We start from the raw sequence: 21,848 nt of genomic DNA, 5'->3' as shown, positions 1-21,848 counted from the left end.
TTACCACCCCTTCAGGCTGCTCTGGATTATCAGTAAAGTAATGGGAGATATCATCAACATTGCTATCAAATAGCATCTGCTCAGCAATAACCAGCTCTGTGGTGCCTAAATTGGGTTCCACCAGAGCTAAACAGTTCCTGACCTTATTGCAGCATTGGTTCAAATTTGGTCCCCATTCTACCATTGTCGCCAGGTCAGGGCATCAAACCTGGGTCAAAGGAGAGTGGAGGAGGACATTCCAGAAACGGCACCAGACAATCCTAAAAAGGAGGTGTCAACCTGCTGAAGCTACCAAACAGAACCACTTACGTATCAAACCACATAAACAAAAGATAGATAGAAATAAGTGATCCCACTACCAAAGAATCAGATCTAAGCTCTGCAGTCCTGCCAGATTTAGTTATGAATGGTTGTGGGCAATCTTTGGATAAGGGCAGCTCCATACTTATAGCCATCCTCAATGATGGAAAAGCCCAGCACGGCAATGCAAAAGGTATTCACAGCAATTGAGAAGTACCAAGTGGGTGATTCATCTAGGTTGTCCCCATATGCCAATTTTCCACCAATTTGATTCACTCCACGTGATATCAAGAAACAGTTGGAGGCATTGCCTGCAAAGGCTATGGGCCTGACACCAATTCAACTGTAATACTGAAGGTGTGTACTCCAGATCTTGCTGCTGCCCTAGCCAAATGTTCCAGTGCAGCTACAATACTGACAGTTAGCCTACAAAGTGGAAAATTGCCCAGGTATGCCCTGTACGCAAAAAAAAAGACAATTCAAACCTGTCAATTACCAACCCATCAGTCCAATGTCAATCATCTGTCACGTAATAGCACAATTGATGACACCTTCTATCAAACAGTACTGGCTTAGGATCTGCTGACTGAGGCCCGGTTTGGGCTCCATCATGGCTTCGTTGCTCCTGACCTCCTTATAGCTTTCATTGAAACATGGATTAAAGAGCTGAATTCCAGAGTTGAAGGAATGGTTACATCCTTAACATCAAGGCTGCATTTGACCTTGGCATTAAAGAGCCTTAGCAAAATTCAAGTAATTGGGAATCAGAGACAAATCTTAGTGGTTACTGGAATCATATTGGCACAAAGGAAAGTAGTTATAGTTAATGGATGTCAGTCATCTCAGCTGTAGGACATGACTTCAAAGTAGTGTCCTAGACCCAACCATCTTCACCTGCTTCATCAATGACCTTTCCACCATCTTAAGTCAGAAATGGTGATGTTCATTAATGACTGGCAGCTTCCAGCCTCAGGCGATTGCCTGTGTTGGGTTTGCACATTCTCCCTGTGTGTGCGTGGATTCCCTTTGGGTGCTCTGGTTTCATCCCACAGTTCACACATATTCAGGTTAGGTGAATTGGCTATATTAAATTGTCCATAGTGTCCAGGGGTGTGCAGGTTAGGTGACTTAGCCATGGGAAGTGCAGGCTTACAGCAATAGGATAGGGTAGGATAGGTTAGGCAGCAAGACCTGGACAATATCCTGGTTTGGGCTGACCAGTGGCAAGTAGCATTCGCATTACACAAATGCTGAGCAATGGCCATCTCCAACAAGAGTGAATCTAACCATCATCACTTAACATTGAATGATCTTGTTACCATTGATTTGACCACTACCACACCAACACATTGCACAAATGTAGCAAACAGACCTTCGTTTATATTCCATTTCCTTTGTCGTCTTAATCATTTGCAGTACCTGTAAGCTAACGTTTGGTGATTCATTTATCAGGACATCCTGTTACTTCAGTACCCCAAATTCCTGCTGTTTCACTGCATTTAAATTATATGTTGTTTTCAATTCTTCGTGCCAAATGTCCTTTTCACAGCAGCATCAGCAAATTTAGCACCCATATATTTGATCTCTTCGTTCAAGTCATAGATTGATCCCCTGATCATAGACTGTAAATATTTGAGGTCCCAGCATTGCCCCTGCTATACTCCATAGTTAGGTGCCGAGTTTTGAAAAACCCATAAAAATCTGGTCTCTGTTTCCTGTTTCGTAACCAGTCCTTAATCTGTGCTAACTCCTACTCTCTGAGCTGTTATTATGTATCATAACTTTTGCTGTGGTACCTTGTCTAATGCCATCTGGAAATCCAAGTGCACACTACCTACAGGTTCTCCTATCCACATGGTTTGTTACTTCCTGAAATAAATCTAAACAAGTGTCAAACATTATTTTCCTTTCGACAATGCAGTTTTCCTTCCATATTTTATTTTGTTTGTCCAGACCTCTGATGTGTTACAAATCCTTATGGAATTTGTGCATCTTTTCTTAAAATTTAAACTCCTTAACTTTTTAGTTCGTCATGGATGATATACTTTTCAACTCGAGTCTGCCTCTCTTTAAGAGATATGACCTATCTATTAACTGAATTTCCCAGTTCATTTGAAAAGCAAACCAAAGATGATGGAAGTATTGAGCAGCATCCGAGGAGAAAGAGACAAAATTAATGTTTAATCCTGATGCAAGATTATTAGCCTGAAATATTATCAACCTCATTCATCAGAGCTTCTGCTCAATATGCTGAAGCGTATGTTTTTAATTTTTCACTTAAGAAATGACACATAAACTCAGCCACTAGAGGGAGAAAGTATTCTGGTCACTTCTGTGCTTTTTTTTATTGGTGCAGTATTGTTATTCATTTTCATAATAATTCTGCCTGAAACAGAACTCATTACCCTTCACAGGTGAGCTGATTTTGCTTATGATTTATCTCTACTTTGTCACTTGCTGAACAGGATGGTTTAATCAGGTTTATGCGTCAGCAGCTGAAGACACCAGCTGAGAAATGCTGAAACTCCTCTCTCATTGGTGACTCGTAAATTAAAGATTTACTAGGATTTCGTCAGATCTATCTGTACATTTGGTGATTACTTTGCATTTGTAAAAGTTGGAAAAATATTTTAAATTAATTAGTAATTTTGCATAAATTGTGAGTGGTACTGTTTTTTATCAAAATATCTACAGCTAATAGAAGTCATAAAATTTCTAAGATGCTAATTGACTTAATACTCCTTGATCAATTATTATAAGACTTGTTTTATGTACAGTGGTTCAAACGTAATTTGTTTTATTTAGCTGATATTTTTGCTATTTAGAGTCACTCAAAAAGATAAACTCCTCCGTGTACTAAAGCACCCTAGTACTTCATAAACGAGTAGTCCGTGACTTATGCACTTCTCCCTTACACATTTCCCCTCTCACCTTGAATCTGTGCCATCTTGTAGTTGACCTTTCTACCCTAGGAAAAGCCTCTGACTATCACCTTATCTGTGCCTGTCATAATTTTGTAGACCTCTATTAGGTTACCCCTCAGTCTCTGTCTTTCCGGTGAAACAATCCAAGTTTATCCAACCTCTCTCATAACTAAAACCGTCCAGTGACCAGCCACCATCTTGGTAAATCTTCTCTGCACCATCTCCAAAGCATCCATGTCCTTATGGTTGTGTGATGACCAGTACTGCTTGCAGATATGACCTAACTAAAGTTTATACAGCTCTAACATAACTGGCCAACTTTTATATTTGATGCCCCAGCTGATGAAAGCTTTGTGCCTTCTTGATCACCTTATCCACTGTGTTACCACTCTGTGATCTGACTGGGACAAAAGCCACTGACTTCTTCATTAATAACACCTGTCCCTAATTTGGTAAAAATCAACTGAATACTTCAGCTTTTGTCCAAGAAGTAAAGTATTAGCATAACAAAGGCTGCTAGCATAACAAAGGCTGAAGGTGTGACTTAAATGCAAGTTCTTGCTTTGAGTTGCAGTTTTTATCTGAAGATCATAGCATCACGTTTTGACTGCAAATGTAACGTAGTGTGTGCTACCAATTCTTAAACAACCAGTGCAAGTAAGCACTAGGAAACTATTATAGTTTGATACTCAGAAGGAAATTTGTGTAAATTAAATGTATTAATTATGCAACCTCCATGCTATTTTTTTAGATTAGATTCCCTACAGTGTGGAAACAGCCCCTTCAGTCCAACCAGTCCACATCCACCCTCTGAAGAGTAACCCACCCAGACCCATTTCCCTCTGACTAATGCACCTAACACTATGGACAATTTAGCATGACCAATTCACCTGACCTGCAGGTCTTTGGACTGTGGGAGGAAACTGGAGCACCCGGAGGAAACCCACGCAGACACAGGAAGAACGTGCAAATTCTACACAGACAGTTGCCCGAGGTTGGAATCGAACCTGGGACCCTGTGAGACAGCAGTGCTAACCACTGAGCCACCGTGCCACCCTATTTGTTTGCATGTGAATAATGTGGGTTCTTTCAAAGTAGAATTAATATTACTGATTTCAAGGCAGGAGCAGTGCAATGCAATTTTATTTAGGTTTATTCAGTCTGTCTAACTTTATAAAGTGGTTGTTCAGCAATTCAAACAGTTAATCCATTTACTACTTATGTTTCAGCGTGTCTCAGCATCCTAGGAACTCTAGCCTTAATTTTTTTTAACTTGGTTGTGAATTCCACCTCATCGCATTTCTCTCACTTCGTAGGAAAGAAATTTGTTATTGCAATTTGAAGTCGCAAACAAGTTTCATTCTTCTAATTATAGCTGGGTCTTCTGAGTAGGAAAGTGTGAGAAAAGAAATGGATCTATTTTTAATTCACTATGCATTTGCCCAATTTCGTACTAAATGTTTCTGCGGAATGTTTTACTTCATGAAAACAGGCCCAGTTTGAAACAAACGTGATGAGAAATTCAGTCCCATACTGTGAAGATATTTATGTTACCTAAGGTATCATGGCGCCAGAACATTATATCTTAATCTTGTGGTCTGTTTTAGCACCTGTGTCCATACGAACAGCTGGAAATGCTTAATTATCTGGGCTTAAATCATACATTTTATAAATTGCTTGGTATTAAACCATGCCATACAACTAGACTTTCTTCTTACTCCCAATTGCCAGTGCTACTCTCTTCCCTTCATCACTTAGCACACCTTTCAGTTGTCTAATGTTGCTCTGAGGCCAAAGTGCTATTGCAGTTCAGAGTTCTAAAACGATTCTGGTTTACTTTTTCTGAGTAGAAACAGATTAGAGTGGACAAAGTGCTGAGAGAGAGAGAGAGAGTGTCTAGCAGAGCTCATCTTCAGCACCTGACAAAGTACTTATGAATATGTATACTCCACACACCTGTGTCAACACAGCAGATGCAAATTCAGACATGAAATGCTTATCATAATTTTTCAATCTCCTCTAAGACTTATTATGCCTTGTGTTGTTTTCATTTGTTACTAGGCGATTATCAACAAGAGAAATCAGAATCCAGTTGCTCCTTACAGGTTAATGCTGGTGGATTGAAGTTCAGCCTTAATTTAAGCCCTTTTAAAGGAACTCTATAGCCTACAATTCATCCGCGTGGCAATTTTAGCTGTGCAAGTACAAACGGGTACCAAGCGAAAATTCACTTCACAGAGGGAAACCGAAGAACAAATTATCACGCACATTTCTCAAGCAATCAGTTTTAGTATTTGCCCCTTAGTTACATGGAGGTGGCATGGAAATGGAAAGCTGGAAAGAGAAAAGATGAAGAAAAACAATTTACATTATAAGTAGTTGGCTAATCACTGGATTTTCTTCATATTTTCAGACTGGTTATCCATGTGCCAAAAGGAATTGTGAGCAAATGAGCAAAGTAACATCTGACCTATGGACAATTTGAAGAGCTGTAATGTTGAATGTATATATAATTATCTGATAACATACTTCTACTTTTCGTGTACACTTACGCTTTATGTTTTAAAATTGTAGGAAGAAAACAAAGTGAAATACTGTAAAGGCAACCCCAGTATGCATTTGTGATTGAAGATGTAGACATTAAGAATTACAATTTCTGAGATTTTTCAACCAAATTTATATTAGTAGTATATGTAGATAGCATGGGCTTCACATAAGCAGGACTGACAACAATGAACTCACTGTGAGAGTAACCACCTTTGTGGCAGAAAAAAACAAATATAATGCAGAATCAGAATGGAAAAGGTTTTAAAAAAAGGAAAGAAAATGAGAGAAGCAAAATTACAGGAAGGTATTGAACCACTCTAGGTTGTTAATGAGGCAGTGGCAAGTCAGTGGCATCTGTGTCAATAGATGAATTATTATGAAAAAGCAATTATATGAAGACACCTGTTTCTATGAGGTATCACATAAAAACATCAATACAGACATGACTTAGGGTAAGAAAAGAATGGAATCTGATCGCATCAAACATATCTATAGTTGTCCTGTGCATTTGCTGTACCTCTTGTATTGTTTCATTACCAGTGTCATTGTGGCAAGGTTAAATGATGAAACAAAAACCAAGAAACAAATTCACTTAGAAAGAAGCGTAGGTTTCCTTTGAATGCTCCAGTGTCTTCCCACAGTTCACAGATGAACAGGTTAGGTGGATTGGCCTTGGGAAATATTGGGTTACAGGTCAGATTGGGATGCTCTTTGGAGGGTCAGTGTGGACTTGATGGGCCAAATGGCCTCCTTCCCTACTGTAGGCATTCGATGTTTCTATGATTCTATGAAGGGAGAGTTGAGATAGTGGATGGGTCATAAACTGATAGGGGATATTTGGAAGGTTGGTTGTACTTAACATTGGTATTTCATTAGAAGTGAATGAGCTGCATCTGAGAACGCTGAGAGAAAATGCCAATGCACTGCCTATGATTGTCCAATGACCTACAAATACAGAGTGGTGCCTAAGAACTGGAGAATTGTGAATATTACACCTTGTCCAAAAAGGGTCAACGAATAAACGCAGCAACTAGAACCCAGTCCGTTTAACATCACGGTTGGGGCTAGTTGGAACGCACAAAAATGAGGCAGATTGAAATTTAATGAAATGTGGAGTAATCCAGGAATTTCAGGAATAATAAGGAGGGCAATATGAGCTGGAGACCTCTGGATATATCGGCATAAATCATTGAAGTTGGCAGAGCAAATTGAAAAAGTGGGTGAAAACAAGTATGGGATCCCGACATAATCAGTGCAAGCACAGAGTGCAGAAGGAAATTAAAATGAATGTCCCAAAAAGCAGTCATTGAACTTGAAATGTTAACTCTCTCTCTCCACAGATGCTACTAATAATGCTAAATGAATACTTTTCATTAGTACTCACACTGGAAAAAGACAATGTGGTTGAGGAGAATACTGAGAAAAAGGCTACTGGATTGGATGGGATTGAGATGCATAAGGAGGAGGTGTTAGCAATTCTGGCAAGTGTAAAAATAGTTAAGTCCCCTGGGCTGGATGGGATTTATTCTAGGTTTGTCTGGGAAGCCAAGGAGGAGATTGCTGAGCCTTCAGCTTTGATCTTTATGTCATCATTGTCTACAGGAATAGTACCAGAAGAATGGAGGATAGCAAATGTTGTTATCTTGTTCAAGAAGGGGAGTAGAGACACCCCTGATAATTATAGACCAGTGTGCCTTACTTCATTGTGGGTGAAGTGTTGGAAAGGGTTACAAAAGATAGAATAATCTAGAAAGGAATAAGTTGATTTGGGATAGTAACACGGTTTTGTGAAGGTAGGTCATGCCTCACAAAACCTTATTGAGTTCTTTGAGAAGGTGACCGAACAGGTGGATGAGGGTAAAGCAGTTGATGTGGTGTGTATGGACTTCAGTAAGGTGTTTGATAAGGTTCCCCACAGTAGGCTTTTGCACAAAATACAGATGCATGGGATTGAAGGTGACTTAGCAGTTTGGATCAGTAATTGGCTAGCTGAAAGAAAACCGAGGGTGGTAGTTGATCGGAAGTATTCATCCTGGAGTTCAGTTACTAGTTGTGTGCCGCAAGGAACTGTTTTGGGGCTACTACTGTTTGTCATTTTTATAAATGACCTGGATGAAGGTGTGCAAGGATGGGTTAGTAAATATGCAGGTGATACTAAGGTTGGTAGTGTTGTGGATAGTGGCGAAGGAAGTTGTAGGTTACACAGAGACATAGATAAGCTGCAGAGCTGGGCTGAGAGGTAGCAAATGGAGTTTAATGCGGAAAAGTGTGGGGTAATTCACTTTGGAAGGAGTAACAGGAGTGCAGAGTGTTGGGCTAATGGTAAGATTCTTGGTAGTGTAGATGAGCAGAGAGATCTCGGTGTGCAGGTACATAGATCCTTGAAAGTTGCCACCGAGATTAATAGGGTTGTTAAGAAGGCACACGGTATGTTAGCTTTTATTGGTGGAGGGATTGAGTTTCGGAGCCATGAGATCATGCTGCAGCTGTACGAGACTCTGATGTGGCCACATTTGGAGTATCGTGTACAGTTCTGGTCACCAGATTATAGGAAGAATGTGGAAGCTTTGGAAAAGGTTCAGTAGAGATTTACTGGGACGTTGGCTGGTTTGGAGGGAAGGTCTTATGAGGAAAGACTGAGGGATTTGAAGCTGTTTTCGTTAGAGAGAAGAAGGTTGAGAGGTAACTTAATTGAGACATACAAGATAATCAGAGGGTTAGATAGTTTGGACAATGGGAGCCTTTTTCCTCAGATGACAATGGCTAGCACGAGGGGACATAGCTTTAAATTGAGGGGTGATAGATATAGGACAGATGTCAGAGGTAGTTTCTTTATTCAGAGTAGTAGGGACGTGGAAGACACTGCCTGCAACAGTAGTAGACTCACCAACTTTAAGGGCATTTTAAATGGTTATTGGATAGGCATATAGACAATAGACAGTAGGTGCAGGAGTAGGCCATTCAGCCCTTTGAGCCTGCACCGCCATTCAATATGATCATGGCTTGATGATTCCTAATCAGTATCCGCTTCCTGCCTTATCTCCATAACCCTTGATTCCACTATCTTTGAGAGCTCTATCCAACTCTTTCTTAAATGAATCCAGAGACTGGGCCTCCATTGCCCTCTGGGGCAGAGCATTCCACACAGCCACCACTCTCTGGGTGAAGAAGTTTCTCCTCATCTCTGTCCTAAATGGTCTACCCTGTATTTTTAAGCTGTGTCCTCTGGTTCGGCACTCACCCATCAGCGGAAACATGTTTCCTGCTGCCAGAGTGTCCAATCCTTTCATAATCTTATATGTCTCAATTAGATCCCCTCTCAGTCATCTAAACTCAAGGGTATACAAGCCCAGTCGCTTTAATCTTTCAGTGTAAGGTAATCCCTCCATTCCAGGAATTGACCTTGTGAACCTACGCTGCACTCCCTCAATAGCCAGAATGTCTTTCCTCAAATTTGGAGACCAGAACTGCACACAGTACTCCAGGTGTGGTCTCACCAGGGCCCTGTACAGCTGCAGAAGCACCTCTTTGCTTCTATACTCAATTTCTCTTGTCATATGAACGAGAATGGAATAGTGTAGGATAGATGGGCTTCAGATTGATTCCACACTTTGTTGCAATATTGAGGACCAAAGGGCCTGTACTGCGCTGTAATGTTCTATGTTCAGTGTTACTCATCTGTTATTTCTGTAATAGTTTGTCGACATTACTGATTGAAGCTGATGGTGGGCCATGTGGTGTGTGTATATATAACTTGGCATAAGCAGCATGTTTGTATGTTCTAAAGAAAAGTCACTGGACCTGAAAGGTTAACTCTGCTTGCTCCCCACAGTGTCTGCCAGCTGAGTTTCTCCAGCAACCTGTTTTTGTTTTACATTATTACATATCATGTGCTGAGCGTAGGCTGTATCAGTAAGTCAGCAAGGCAAAAGAGAGGCCCACAAATGCTGGAGATTAGAGTTGAGTGTGTGGTGCTGGAAAAGCAGGTCAGGCAACATCCGAGGAGCAGAAGAATCGACGTTTCGGGCAAAAGCTCTTCATTAGGAATGATGCTGGGAACCTCAGGGGTGGAGAGAGAAATGTGAGGAGGTGGGGGCAAGGTAGCCGAGAGTGCAATAGGTGGATGAAGGTGGGGGTAATGGTGATAGGTCGGAGAGGAGGGTGGAGCCGCTAGGTGAGAAGGAAAATGGGGTCATGAGGGTGGTGCTTAGCTGGAAGGTTTCTTCAGTTTCTTCATTTCCCTTCCCCCCAATTTACCCCAGTTTTGACTCTGCACCGCCCTCTTGACCTATCCCATCTGTCCATCTTCCTTCCCACCTATCCGATCCTCACTGAGGGTTCCAACCTCTACTCTGACCTCAACTTTTTTCCCCTAGGGATTTCTTCCTCCAAACTTTAGATTACTTACAGTGTAAACCTGCCATTGCTTTCCACTTTTGCTCCCTGGCCTTGCACCACCACTACTACATCCACATCAGTGTAATCATCTTAATGGCAGGAGTTGATCAGTGCAGGTAATCTTAAAACTCTGCTAATAACTGTACTGACCAACATGGTCCACTAGATGGCGTTTGGTCAATCTGAAATGCAATATGGTAGGTGAGTGTATGTTTTAATTGTGTTTTGTTAATTTAGTAATTTAGGTTATTTCAACTCAGAATGAGCAGTACGACACATATGTGGTGAGCTCTTTAAACTAGCTCTTTCGGCTCGGCAAGAAATATCTCACGGAACCGAACACCCTCTTTAACATTGATTTTTATGGAAACACCTGTTTCACTTAGTCATTTCACTGAAAGTCACAATGCTCAGGAATACAACCACAACTTTAAATTAGGAAATTATATTTGTGCAACATTGTTTTATTCTGTCTCATAAGTTATTATCAAAGTTAATGTTGCTAAGATATTCTATTTGCATAAGGGTTTTTGTTTCTGCTGTGATTCTATTGTACACTGAGCTGTGGATACCACGTGCACATTGTGTACTTTCCATTTCCTTTTTCTTGAGGACGATGGATTTTTTCAAGATCCAGCTTTAAAAATAAAACTTAATTCTTTTGGACTTTGTATCTGGGAGCAGATTTAGCTCTGGTGCCTTACAGCTTTAAATAGTTTGTATTGCTAGACGCCATTTTATCACATATAAAAATAATTATTTACCATAGCTGGCAAGCTGTAATGGGATCAACCATTTTCACGTGTATCTCAGTGTAAGAGTCTTTTGTCTAATGTACTAAAATACATTAAGGATTATAGTTCTTGAATGCCGTTGGTTTGGTAGTCTTCTGTTGATTCAGAAAGGTTTGTTGTTTGTTGTCACTTAGACTCAATATGTACATAGTGGCTAATGAGTTTAGTACAATTGACTGGAGGCATATTGCACACCTAGCACTAAGAATTCACAGCCCTGAGCCATCAACTCTGGCATAAAACAAGCTTGAAAAAGATATGTGGTTACAAATGCAATCTGAGTGCTGAACAAATGCTATGACACTTCTACTGACGTTAACTGAAATTTGACACTCTGGGGAACTGAGCAGGTTATTGTTGTTATGTGTGCAGCATTTTAAGACCACTATGATTAAAACATTCTTCTTTTGTATGTTAAAGTTGATTTCTCCATTTCTGAAAATGCAGAGAGTAAGAAGTTATTGTATATTTTTCTCCCTAATGTACTTTTTTGATATATGAAATTACATGTTAACAGGAAATGACGTTAAGTAGCAGCTTCAAATGCAAGTTTTGTGTTTTTAAAACTGCAGTGGAAATTCTGTACCCTGGGGTGCTTTCCTCGTGATATGATGCAATCTTCATACGCAAGCCCTCTTCTGCTTTTTAGCAGTGTTTCTTTGGTACAGTGGACCTATTGAAAAGATGTTAAAAAGATCTTATTAACTGCTGTGTGTGTGAAAATTTTGAAATCAGATTTCATGATTTTTGTTTATCAAATACATTTCCTCAGGACCACTTGCAATCATGGCAAAAATAAACAGTGTTTGCATTATTCAGTAACTTTTACATATACATTCATTATCCTGAAAACCACAAGGAAAATATTTTAGAGCTGTCTCACTTTAACAAATACATACTGTTGCTTCTGATAATACGTTAATGCAAATTGTACAAGGGTGTTGAGCTTTAGCCACAGATGGTATTCTATAGGTCAGAGACAGCACATGAGCATTGACCGATTTTGTAAAGCAGATTAGCCAAAAAAACAGGTTAAATTGTTAATGTAACAGCAATTGATCCTTTGGTCTTGAATGCCTTCCTTACAGTGCAGCGAGCTTCTGAATCTGCATCTAGTTCAGCTTGAATTTCCATCACCTGCACACACATAGAGAAGCAGGCATAATCAATAGACAGCAGAGCAGACGACACCGGCATTCTGCCTTTCTGACTAACCTTAATGGAATAACTTAGTGGTCTGGAGGGAATAGCTGAATGCTTCTTAGTGGTTAGAGAGTACTGTATTCTGCAGCCATGACAAGTATAAAGGATCATGTCTGATTCTTTTTGGACTCTGCTCTCAAATTTCTCTATGCCGGACACAAGCATGCTCCGACGTTCAAAAAGGTACAGTATTTTACATTCCATTCTGCTATAATCTTGCCATGCTGAGTCCCATTTTCACTGAAATAATGCAACTAATTATTGCATACCTGCATGCCAGAAAATTGTTCTTGCTCGTGTAACAGTTACCAAAATGATATATGCTTCATAAGATGTAAGAAAGATTTTCTAAATTATGCTGTAATGAATGACATTGCGTTGCAGATCATCAGTTTTGAAAATAATGACGGTAATCTAATCTTTTTATATAGAGGATGAATCTTCAGCTAAAGAAATTGCCTATACGAGAAATTTTAGGTTTATTCTACCAGTTGAAGGGCAATGCAGTGTTCAGTAGCTTGTGTTATTAGAGAATGCTGGGTACTTGTGCTATTATACTGAGAACAGTCAAACTAGGTTAGGTGAATATAGAAGGATAATGAAGGATTGACCTAAAAAATTAATGGAACATTATGTGTTACTGTAATTTTAGTAGTCTTGTGCTTTAAATTGGTCCCACTTGTCAATTTCTCAAGCTGCAGTTTGTATTTAATAATCCCATTTTATGAAACAAAAGGACTTTGTCACAATTCAATGACTGAACGGTATCTCCATTTTCTATTTCTTTGATTGGAACTACAGGTACAGATTCTTTGACTATGCATTCTGATCTGTTCAGAAATAGCAAAATAAATGTTATTGAGCTTCAGTTATTTTATGATATTGTATCTTGTTTTGTATTTTCAAATATTAATATCTTTTATCCCTCACTTGCAATTTAGCCAAAAATAGCATTAAGCATAATCCTCAATCTGGCTGGATGTGTTATTTAAACATTTTTGTCATCAATTCCACCCCTCCCCCAACTCCGACTACTTTGTTCATATCTTATACACAAGAAATTCACCAATATGTAATGTGTTGCTTTTTTCTCTCTTCAGTTTAAGTAATGGCTTCCTTTTGTTCCAGTTGGAAGTGCCTTGCCAATGCTGGGGAGTGTGTACTTTTTCACTTGTGAAAAATGCTGTCAGCATCAATTGATCATAAATTGCGTATTGGTCAGAATAAATTGGTCAGAATCAGAAGGTCTGTCTATTCCATCCAAGTCAAAAACTATTATTATACATCCCGAAAGTGCTGTGGCTCAGAGGGATCACTAAGTCAATCCGAATTTTGAGTAGCTTCATGATTTAGGTCAGCACCTCTAAAGAAAACTGCATCTGTCTAAACTCATTCATTGACTGAGAGATTTGATAGAGAGAGAGAGACTTCATCTGATCAGTTGGAGTTAAATCATTCCCTTTAAGTACTAATCAGTCTCGACAGGAATCGTGTTTTCACTTTTATAATTTTTCCTCAAATTCACACCTGCCTATGTGTGACTTAATGTGTCAATAAAAACCCATTTTTGAGAGTTCTTTTTACTTGCTGGTCTACTTTTTCATGTATTGAGCTCTACTTGATTTAAAATGAGATAGAATTGGTGGTTAGAGGAATCCATTTACGTTAAGTGAAACTGCGAAAAATGCATTGTTAAAAAAAAGTCTTGTCGTTCTGCAATTAATCTTGAGGGGATTAATTGAAACTAGGACAATCTGCATCAGTGAATAAACAGTATTTCCAATGGTGCTGCTTGAAATTTGCAACCAGAAGTAAATTCTCCCCCTCCTTGAATTTGAATTAATTATACTAATTTTGGAAGTCTGTACATTGTATTGCCCCAAATCATTGATTTATATTTTAAAATAATCAAAGTGCACATCTTGTTGCAGCCTTGTTGTGGCATGGTGGATTTAGTCTGAATTTGTCTCGTGTAAGGCATATTTTAAAATTAAACTGCAGATTTCAACTTGAAGGAGTTGGGAGGTCTAATTCAAAATGAGAATAATGCTTGATATCAATTTGCTCCCCCACCTCCCCCAACCTTTCACCACCCAAAGGAACCATTTTTATACTTTTTGACAGGAGGTGATATCGACCCATGATATTTTAGGTTACTACAAAATATTCTGTTGTATTCAACTTGACCACAACCTCCTTTAAATGGACTCATCATCCTCGGTGATCAAGATTTCACCACGAAAATTGGTTATCTAATCATAATAGAGTAGTGCTGCTTTAACCATGAAAGCTGTCTTTTATATGCTCTTGATGCTGTCATATCCCTTGTGCCCTGATGCCTATTTATTCTGTATTTTGGAAAACAGATTTAACAGTCCCTGATGAACTAAGGCCAGTTGAAAACCATTTTTGTTTACATTTAATATGTGAATGAAGGTGATTAGACCTAGGATATGATATGGATGCCTTTAGTGTATAATTTGGGGCTCTTATGGCACAGTGTTAGAGTCCTTACCTCTGAGCAAGACGGCCTAGGCTCACATCCTGACTGCACCAGAGGTGTGTAAGAACATTACTGAACAGATTGCTTCAAAACTAACTGCATTGAGAAGCTTCAGGCACCAACAATACAATAGTAGCATTCTTATCACTGAACCAAGAGTCCTGGGTTCGAGTCCTGCCTCTCTATAGGTGTGTAATAACATCTCAGAAGATTGATTTAAAAATATGTACATTGAGGAACTCGTGCAACGATGTCCAGGGACTGAGATGGTTGTCCTGCCACAACCATGACCTTTGTGTTCAGTAAGACCTCAACCACTGAAGAAATTTTCCTGTGGTTCCCATTGATTTCAATTTTGCCAGCACCCCTTTACATCATTCTCGGTAAAATGCTGCTTTGATGTGAAGGGCAGTAATTCTTGTCTTACCTGGGGAGTTCAGCATTTTTTTGTCCGTGTTTTGACCATGGCTCTCATGAAGTCAGGAACCAAGTGGCTCTGATGGAACTCAAACTGAGTGTCAGTAAGCAGGTTATTGCTGTATAAATATCACTTGATAGCACTGTCAATGGCAACTTCCATAATTTTGTTGATGATCAAGGGCAGACTGATGGGTGGCAAGTAGCTAGGCAATTTGTTCTGAATTTTGTAATAGATAATGATGACTGATTGTTTCCTGTCATGAGTAGCAATTTAAAATTCTCATGAAAAAGTTCTGAAAAATATTAGAATACATTTCCACATAATTGTGAAAGCATTGCACATTTTCCACAGGGAATATTTGAGATGGAGATAAACATTCGAACAAAAGTAGATTTTGAGCTGTTGGCAACAAGCTAGCAGTTACAGATACAACAGTCAAGTACAGTAAAGAACTATGGTTGACTAATGTATGTTTTAAAGAAGCAACCACATTTGGGCACCCTTGATATACACTGAGTGCAGCACACTAATAAGTTTACTAAGTTTTGAGGATAAAAAATGAGGTCTGCAGATGCTGGAGATCACAGCTGGAAATGTGTTGCTGGTCAAAGCACAGCAGGCCAGGCAGCATCTCTATTCCTGAGATGCTGCCTGGCCTGCTGTGCTTTGACCAGCAACACATTTCCAGCTAAGTTTTGAGGATATCATGTAATGACCGTATGCATGAAAATGTTGGGCCTGTGGAGACTGGTACAATTGCAACATTTAAAAGGCATTTGGATGGGTATATGAATAGGAAGGGTTTGGAGGGATATGGGTTGAATGCTGGCAGGTGGGACTAGTTTGTACCAGAGGGTCTGCTTCCATGCTGTACGTCTCTATGACTATGGTGATAATTTAGGGAGGGAATTTTCAGTTGGTGCTGGAGAATGACATCTTCTAAAATTTGTGCCAGTTGAATTTTTTTCTCAAGTTACAGATACTTCTGTTGTAATACCAAATATCTTGTTACCACACAACCCCAACTGCCCTCATTCATCTTGTAATTCATGCTGCACGTCGAGAAGTCCTCACCCTCGCCAAACAAATTTCAATTCAGGACTCAAGCAACCTACAGCTGATGCCGGAGAACTGAAAAAAAGGAAATGTATAATGTGTCAAGCAGTGTCCTTGGAGAAAGAATCAGAATTTTTTGGATCAATACCCTTTTAAGAAATCGTGCCAGGATGTAATTGTTTTAAAGCTTGATGGAAGCTAAGTAAAGATGGAAGGAAGGAAAGAACCAAAGGGAGCTATTTGTGTTAGAGTGGATAGTAGGAGTTCATGAGGCAGATACGCTGTAGTCTTGATGAGCTGCAAACACAGCCAACTCCTGTTGGATGGCAGATAATTGGGACTGGTGATTTTGATCAAACTTTTGAAGTCAATGTGAATCTCGAAAGTTGTAAAACAACTAATGAAAGATAAGGTGCTGTTCTTCAAAACCATTGAACTTCATTAGTACAGTATGTAATGTTAAGGACAGAGAGGTCAGTGTGAGAATGAATCAGAATTAAAATTGTGAGTATTTCTGGACCTTTGTTTTCATCTGGAACAGGATATCTAATCTTTTGGAATTGAATTAGCTTTATTGTTGCATGTACTCACATGAGTGCAGTGAAAAGTTAACACCCTTATTCAAAAAGATAAGATTCTTTGAGGGTTTGACAGTATAGATATGGAGAGGTGGTTTCCATTTTGTGGGAGTGCATAGGATGAAAGAGCACAACCTCCGATTAAAAGATTGCCCATTTAAGGCAGATGAGGATTTATTTTCTTCTCAGAGGGTGGTAAGTTTGTGGAATTCTTTACCATAGAGGGCTGTCGAGATTGGGTCATCAAGTATGTTCAAGACTGAGATAGACAGACTTCTAATTGTTAAGGAAATCAAGAAAAAGAAATCTGGAGTTGAGGATTATCAAAGTAACCATGAGCTCATTGGATTGAATAGCCAACTGGTGTGCCTGCATCTCATAGTTCACTTGGTGTTAAATATTTTTTACTACACAGATACAGAGTGTTTTTGACCAAATAGTACCATACTGGTCTTTATATTTCTCTTGGAGATGGTGAGGACTGCAGATGCTGGAGAGTAAGAATTGATAAAGTATGGTACTGGAAAAGGCACAGCAGGTCAGGCAGCATCTGAGGAGCAAGAGAGTTGACGTTTCAGGCATAACCCTCCTTCAGCCCACTCTCTTGTTCCCCAGATGCTGCCTGACCTACTGTGCCTTTTCTTGCGTCACACTTTATTGACTCTTTATATTTCTGTCACCATTCTTCGCCCAATCCGATAAACAAGTTCTGCTTTTCTTTTTTCCTTCAATTGTTTGACCAGCTTCCCTTACATCCATCTATGTTGTTGTTTCAACTGTGGTTTGCTTGCCTCTCAGTCACAAGGTTCTGGGTTCAAGTCTCACACCAGGGCTTGAGCACAGAAAATCTATACTGGCAATGTGTACTGTACTAAAGGAGTACTTTCATATGTGATATAGTTAAAAATCACACAACACCGGGTTATAGTCCAACAGGTCTATTTGGAAGCACCGACTTTCGGAGCGCTGCTCCTTCATCAGGTAGCTGAGCAGTGCTCTGAAAGTGCTTCCAAATAAACCTGTTGGACTATAACCTGGTGTTGTGTGATTTTTAACTTTGTCCACCACATCACGGCTTCAGATGGGATGTTAAACTAGTGCCCCATTTTCTCGTCTGCACTGGTGTCAAAGATCCCGTGATGCTGTTTTGAAGAAGAGGAGGGGAGATTTTCACTGTCCCCTGGCCAACATGTACCTCTCAGTCAACATCATAAAACATGATCTGCTCATGGTCAAATTGATTGTGGGAGTTTGCTGAGCATAAATTAGTTGCCCTATTTCCTACATTAGACCTGTGATTACATTTTGGAATTTCTTAATTGGCTACACATTGCTTTGGGGCATTCTGAGGTTGTGAAAATGCTCTATAAATACCATAGTTTTCAAAAAATGCCTTAAATCCTGGTTGTGTGTTTCACATTTTAATTACTATCCTCGATAAAGTTTATTTGAATTCCCTTTTGGATTTATCAGTGACTATCATATATTCGTACCTTCTAGATCTCTGCCTTTCCTGTAGAAAAACGCAACTTCTTTTTGCTGTCCTATCAAATCATTTCATAATTTTAAAAGCCTCTGTTAGGTCACCTTTCTCTTCTCCAGAAGAAAGAACCCTAGTCTGTTCAATCATTCCTACTGGTTGTAACTCCATAGTTCCACTGTCATTCTCATAATTCTTCTCTGTATCTTCTCAAATACCTTTGCTCTTTTTGCGATATGGTGATCAGACTCTTTACAGCAACTGGCTTCACAGGTAGTTCAAAGGCTTTAGCTGAATGAATAAAAAAATTATGATGATCCATTTCTTTGGCTTCAGCGTTCTCGTGATGAGGAGAGGCATAGCCCTACTGTCTTGCAGAAGGCATCTATTTTCACACTGAGGTCAAATATTCTATCAAATATTCCTAAAAGTGGTAATTTCTTGTGGACGATGGCTCAGTTAGTTCATGCAAGGCATCAACTGGTGTAGCGTATTAGGAAATGGTTGATTCATCCTGTTTTGCACATTTTTCTGGTATATTTGTACCATGTGTTGGTAAATATGTTTCAGACTTATTTCAAAGACTTATTTTGTAGGCATTCAACTTTGATGCCTCATTCTATTTTGATGATTTTTTTACTAAGCTATTTGAATATTGTTCCAGTAAGTCCTTGTTCAATTTTAATTGAGTAAAGTCAAAGAAATACATAGAACTTACAATACAAAAAGAGATAATTTGGCCGTATCAGTTTATATTGGCTCTTAGCATATAACCACTCTCGACAGATTAATTAATGTGATACTTTGATTCTTGGAATGTACTCGTTTCTTGAATAGAAAATTGTACTATTGGTTAGACTGAATTTAAATTTAACAATATTGTAGTATATAACTACGGGATGCTAAACAAAGTTAATCTAGTTTGTTTTCCTGTTACATCAATACTTCTTGACCAGTTGGTGGACTGCAGGTCCCATTGTTGACCTGTCATATTTGATTTGACGTTTTGATAAGATTACCATGAACTGTTCACTGAAGATCACTTTTCTATTATCTAACAACATACAAGCATCTATTTATAAACTGTCTGAACACCTTATGCATTGTTAGCACACGTGCAAAAATATAATTTTGATTGCCTTGGCGGATCTTTATTTCTTATAGTGTGATAATTTGACATCAGGTATTTAGTAGGTAAATCTTGCTGCTGGGGGAGCCTAAGGGAAAGTTTAATTGATGATCCCACTTGTTTCTTCTTCTGAGTATAAATCCAGGTGCTGTTAGGCCTGATCAGAATGGCTTTCCCAAATACCATTAATTATTATTACATTCAAAATTACAAAATAAGTAGCCATTAATGGAAACCTTAGTAATGTCAACTTCATCTTTCAAATGGGGGTATCTTCAATGTGGTATGCAACAGTTGTTTTAATAATGAATGTCAAGTCTTGATCACCAAGTTCAGCAATGATTTATTCATAGGAAAATTCATTGCAGATATAGTGCAACCCTTTTGGCAACTTGATCCTATCCTTTCAGAATGCCAATGCATTTACTCATTGCAATATCAATCTGCTTCCAGTGCCCACTGTTATTGTTCTTACTGATGGTCATCTACACGAAGAGATATTCACTAGCATTTGATCTAACAAATTTTCACAACTTTAAACATGTTGTTCCATTGTCTTGGTATATCTTAAAGTTTTGTTCCAGGTTTGCTTGCTTTATTTTGTTGAATTGTCTCTCCAGAGCCTATTGTGGCATGTTTCATTTTTAAGCCTAAGCAGTCACAAAATGTCAAGTTGTTTCTCAAAGCATATTATTCTAAAACCAGGAATTGGTGTAATATTTCACTTCTGCACTACTTTTGTCATGGTGGCCCCAAATTACTCTAATTTCAGGACTTGCATTTCTTTTCAAGGTGTTCAGAAGCACAGTGATTGTTCTGTCATATGGCTTTATGACATCATTCCTATGATGGTCACATCATATATGTAAAAGATAACTGGGCAAAAGCCTCTGTACTTAGAGTTTAAAAAGGAAGAAATATGGAAAATGAACACCATACCATGGCTACTAGAAAGTCAGGTGACTTCTGTTTGAGGTTTATGAACATAAGAATAAGGAGTAGGTCATTCATCCCCTTGAGTATGCTATGCAGTTCATTAAGATCATAACTGGGCTGACTGTGGCCATAGCTCCACATTCTGAACTACCAGGGTCAGGCAGAGTCAATATATCTACATAATCACCTAAAAATGTAAGTCGGTTTTCCAGGCTGAAATTGACTGTCATAATCAGATCAACAGAAGAGATTTTAACAGAAAATAGATATCAGACCTGTTAAGACCATGACAGTGGGATATAAAAAATGTCTTCCAATCTTCATAACCAATATGTTGATGAGTTATCAATCATTCTATCAGCTCAAACCCATCTTGTGGACAATTGGAGGCACTGAACTTGCCATCACAAGATTGAAACTAGTTAATGAGGCTCTATTACCCCTCAGGCTATCCTGGTTTTCCTAGCTTCTGGCCTGCTGTTGTGAGTGCAGAGTTTATATGGCTGGTGTAGTTCTGTTTCTGGTCATTGGTAACCCTCAGGATATTAATTGTAAGAGGATCAGTGATAGTATTATTTTTGAACATTGAGTGGTGGAGATTAGATGTTCTTTTGTTAGACATAGTCATTGCCTGGCACTTCTGTGAGCTTTACTGTTAGTTGCTATTTACCCTACTATCACCCCAAAATACCTGGGTATTATTTGTATCTTGCTGCAAGTAGACACAAATTTCTTCAGTATCTGAAGAGTCATCAATACTGCTGAATATTGTGCATTCATCATTTTTGTATTTTTCTGGGAAATAATTTCCCCTTTAAAGTTGTACACAATGATCAGATAGGTCAATGGGCAGAGGGATAGAAGATGAAGTTTAATTTAGATAAATGTGAGGTGCTGCATTTTCAAAAGACAAAACAAAGCAGAACTTATACATCTAATGGTAAGGTCCTGGCGAGTGTAGCTCAATAAAGGCATCTTGGAGTGCAGGTCAGAGTTCCTTGAAAGTGGAGACCCAGGTAGACAGGATAATGAGAAGGCACTTGGTATGCTTGCCATCATTGGTCCGTGCATTGAGTATAGGAGTTGGAAGGTCATTCTGCGGCTGTACAGGACATCAGTCAGGCCATTTTTGGAATGCTGCATTCAATTCTGGTCTCCCTACTATAGAAAGGATGTTGCGAAACTTAAAGGGTTCAGAAAAGATTTACAAGAATGTTGCCAGGGTTAGAGGCTATAGGGAGAGGCTGAATAGGCTGGGGATGTTTTCCCTGTAGTGTCAGAGGCTGAGATGACCATACTGAGGTTTATAAAATCATGAGGGGCAAGGATAAGGTAAATAGACAAGGTCTTTTCCCCGGGGTGGGGGGAGTCCAAACCTGGAGGATATAGAGTTATGGTGAGAGGGGAAATATTTAATAGGGACCTAAAGGGCAGCTTTTTCACACAGAGGGTGGTGTGTGTGTGAAATGAGGTGCCAGAGGAAATAGGGGAGGCTGGTACAATTACATTTAAAAGGCATCTGGATGGGTAGTTGAATAGGACTCCCACATCTACCTGGATTACACCTCCTCCCACCCTG

At 39.2% G+C, this 21,848-nt stretch overlaps 1 protein-coding gene across 3 annotated transcripts in view; it reads left to right on the top strand.

Annotated features, from left to right (window-relative positions):
- The window catches only part of mast2 (microtubule associated serine/threonine kinase 2), a 416,215-nt gene that overhangs the window by 251,674 nt on the left and 142,693 nt on the right, over positions 1–21,848 (top strand). Inside the window, exon 1 of one of the 3 annotated variants that reach the window (XM_060830483.1) lies at positions 12,300–12,349. The exons of the other annotated variants lie outside the window; for them this stretch is intronic. Within the exon in view, the coding sequence (XP_060686466.1) occupies positions 12,315–12,349 (35 nt within the window). The 5' untranslated portion in view covers positions 12,300–12,314. Of the gene's footprint in view, positions 1–12,299; positions 12,350–21,848 lie in introns of those variants that run through there. 3 annotated transcript variants of the gene reach the window in all.

The sequence above is a fragment of the Hemiscyllium ocellatum genome, chromosome 9, assembly GCF_020745735.1.
Source record: "Hemiscyllium ocellatum isolate sHemOce1 chromosome 9, sHemOce1.pat.X.cur, whole genome shotgun sequence".
Taxonomy (NCBI): Eukaryota; Metazoa; Chordata; class Chondrichthyes; order Orectolobiformes; family Hemiscylliidae; genus Hemiscyllium; species Hemiscyllium ocellatum.
The sequence above is the reverse complement of the archived record's forward strand: the minus strand, read 5'-3'. Positions and strand labels throughout refer to the sequence as shown.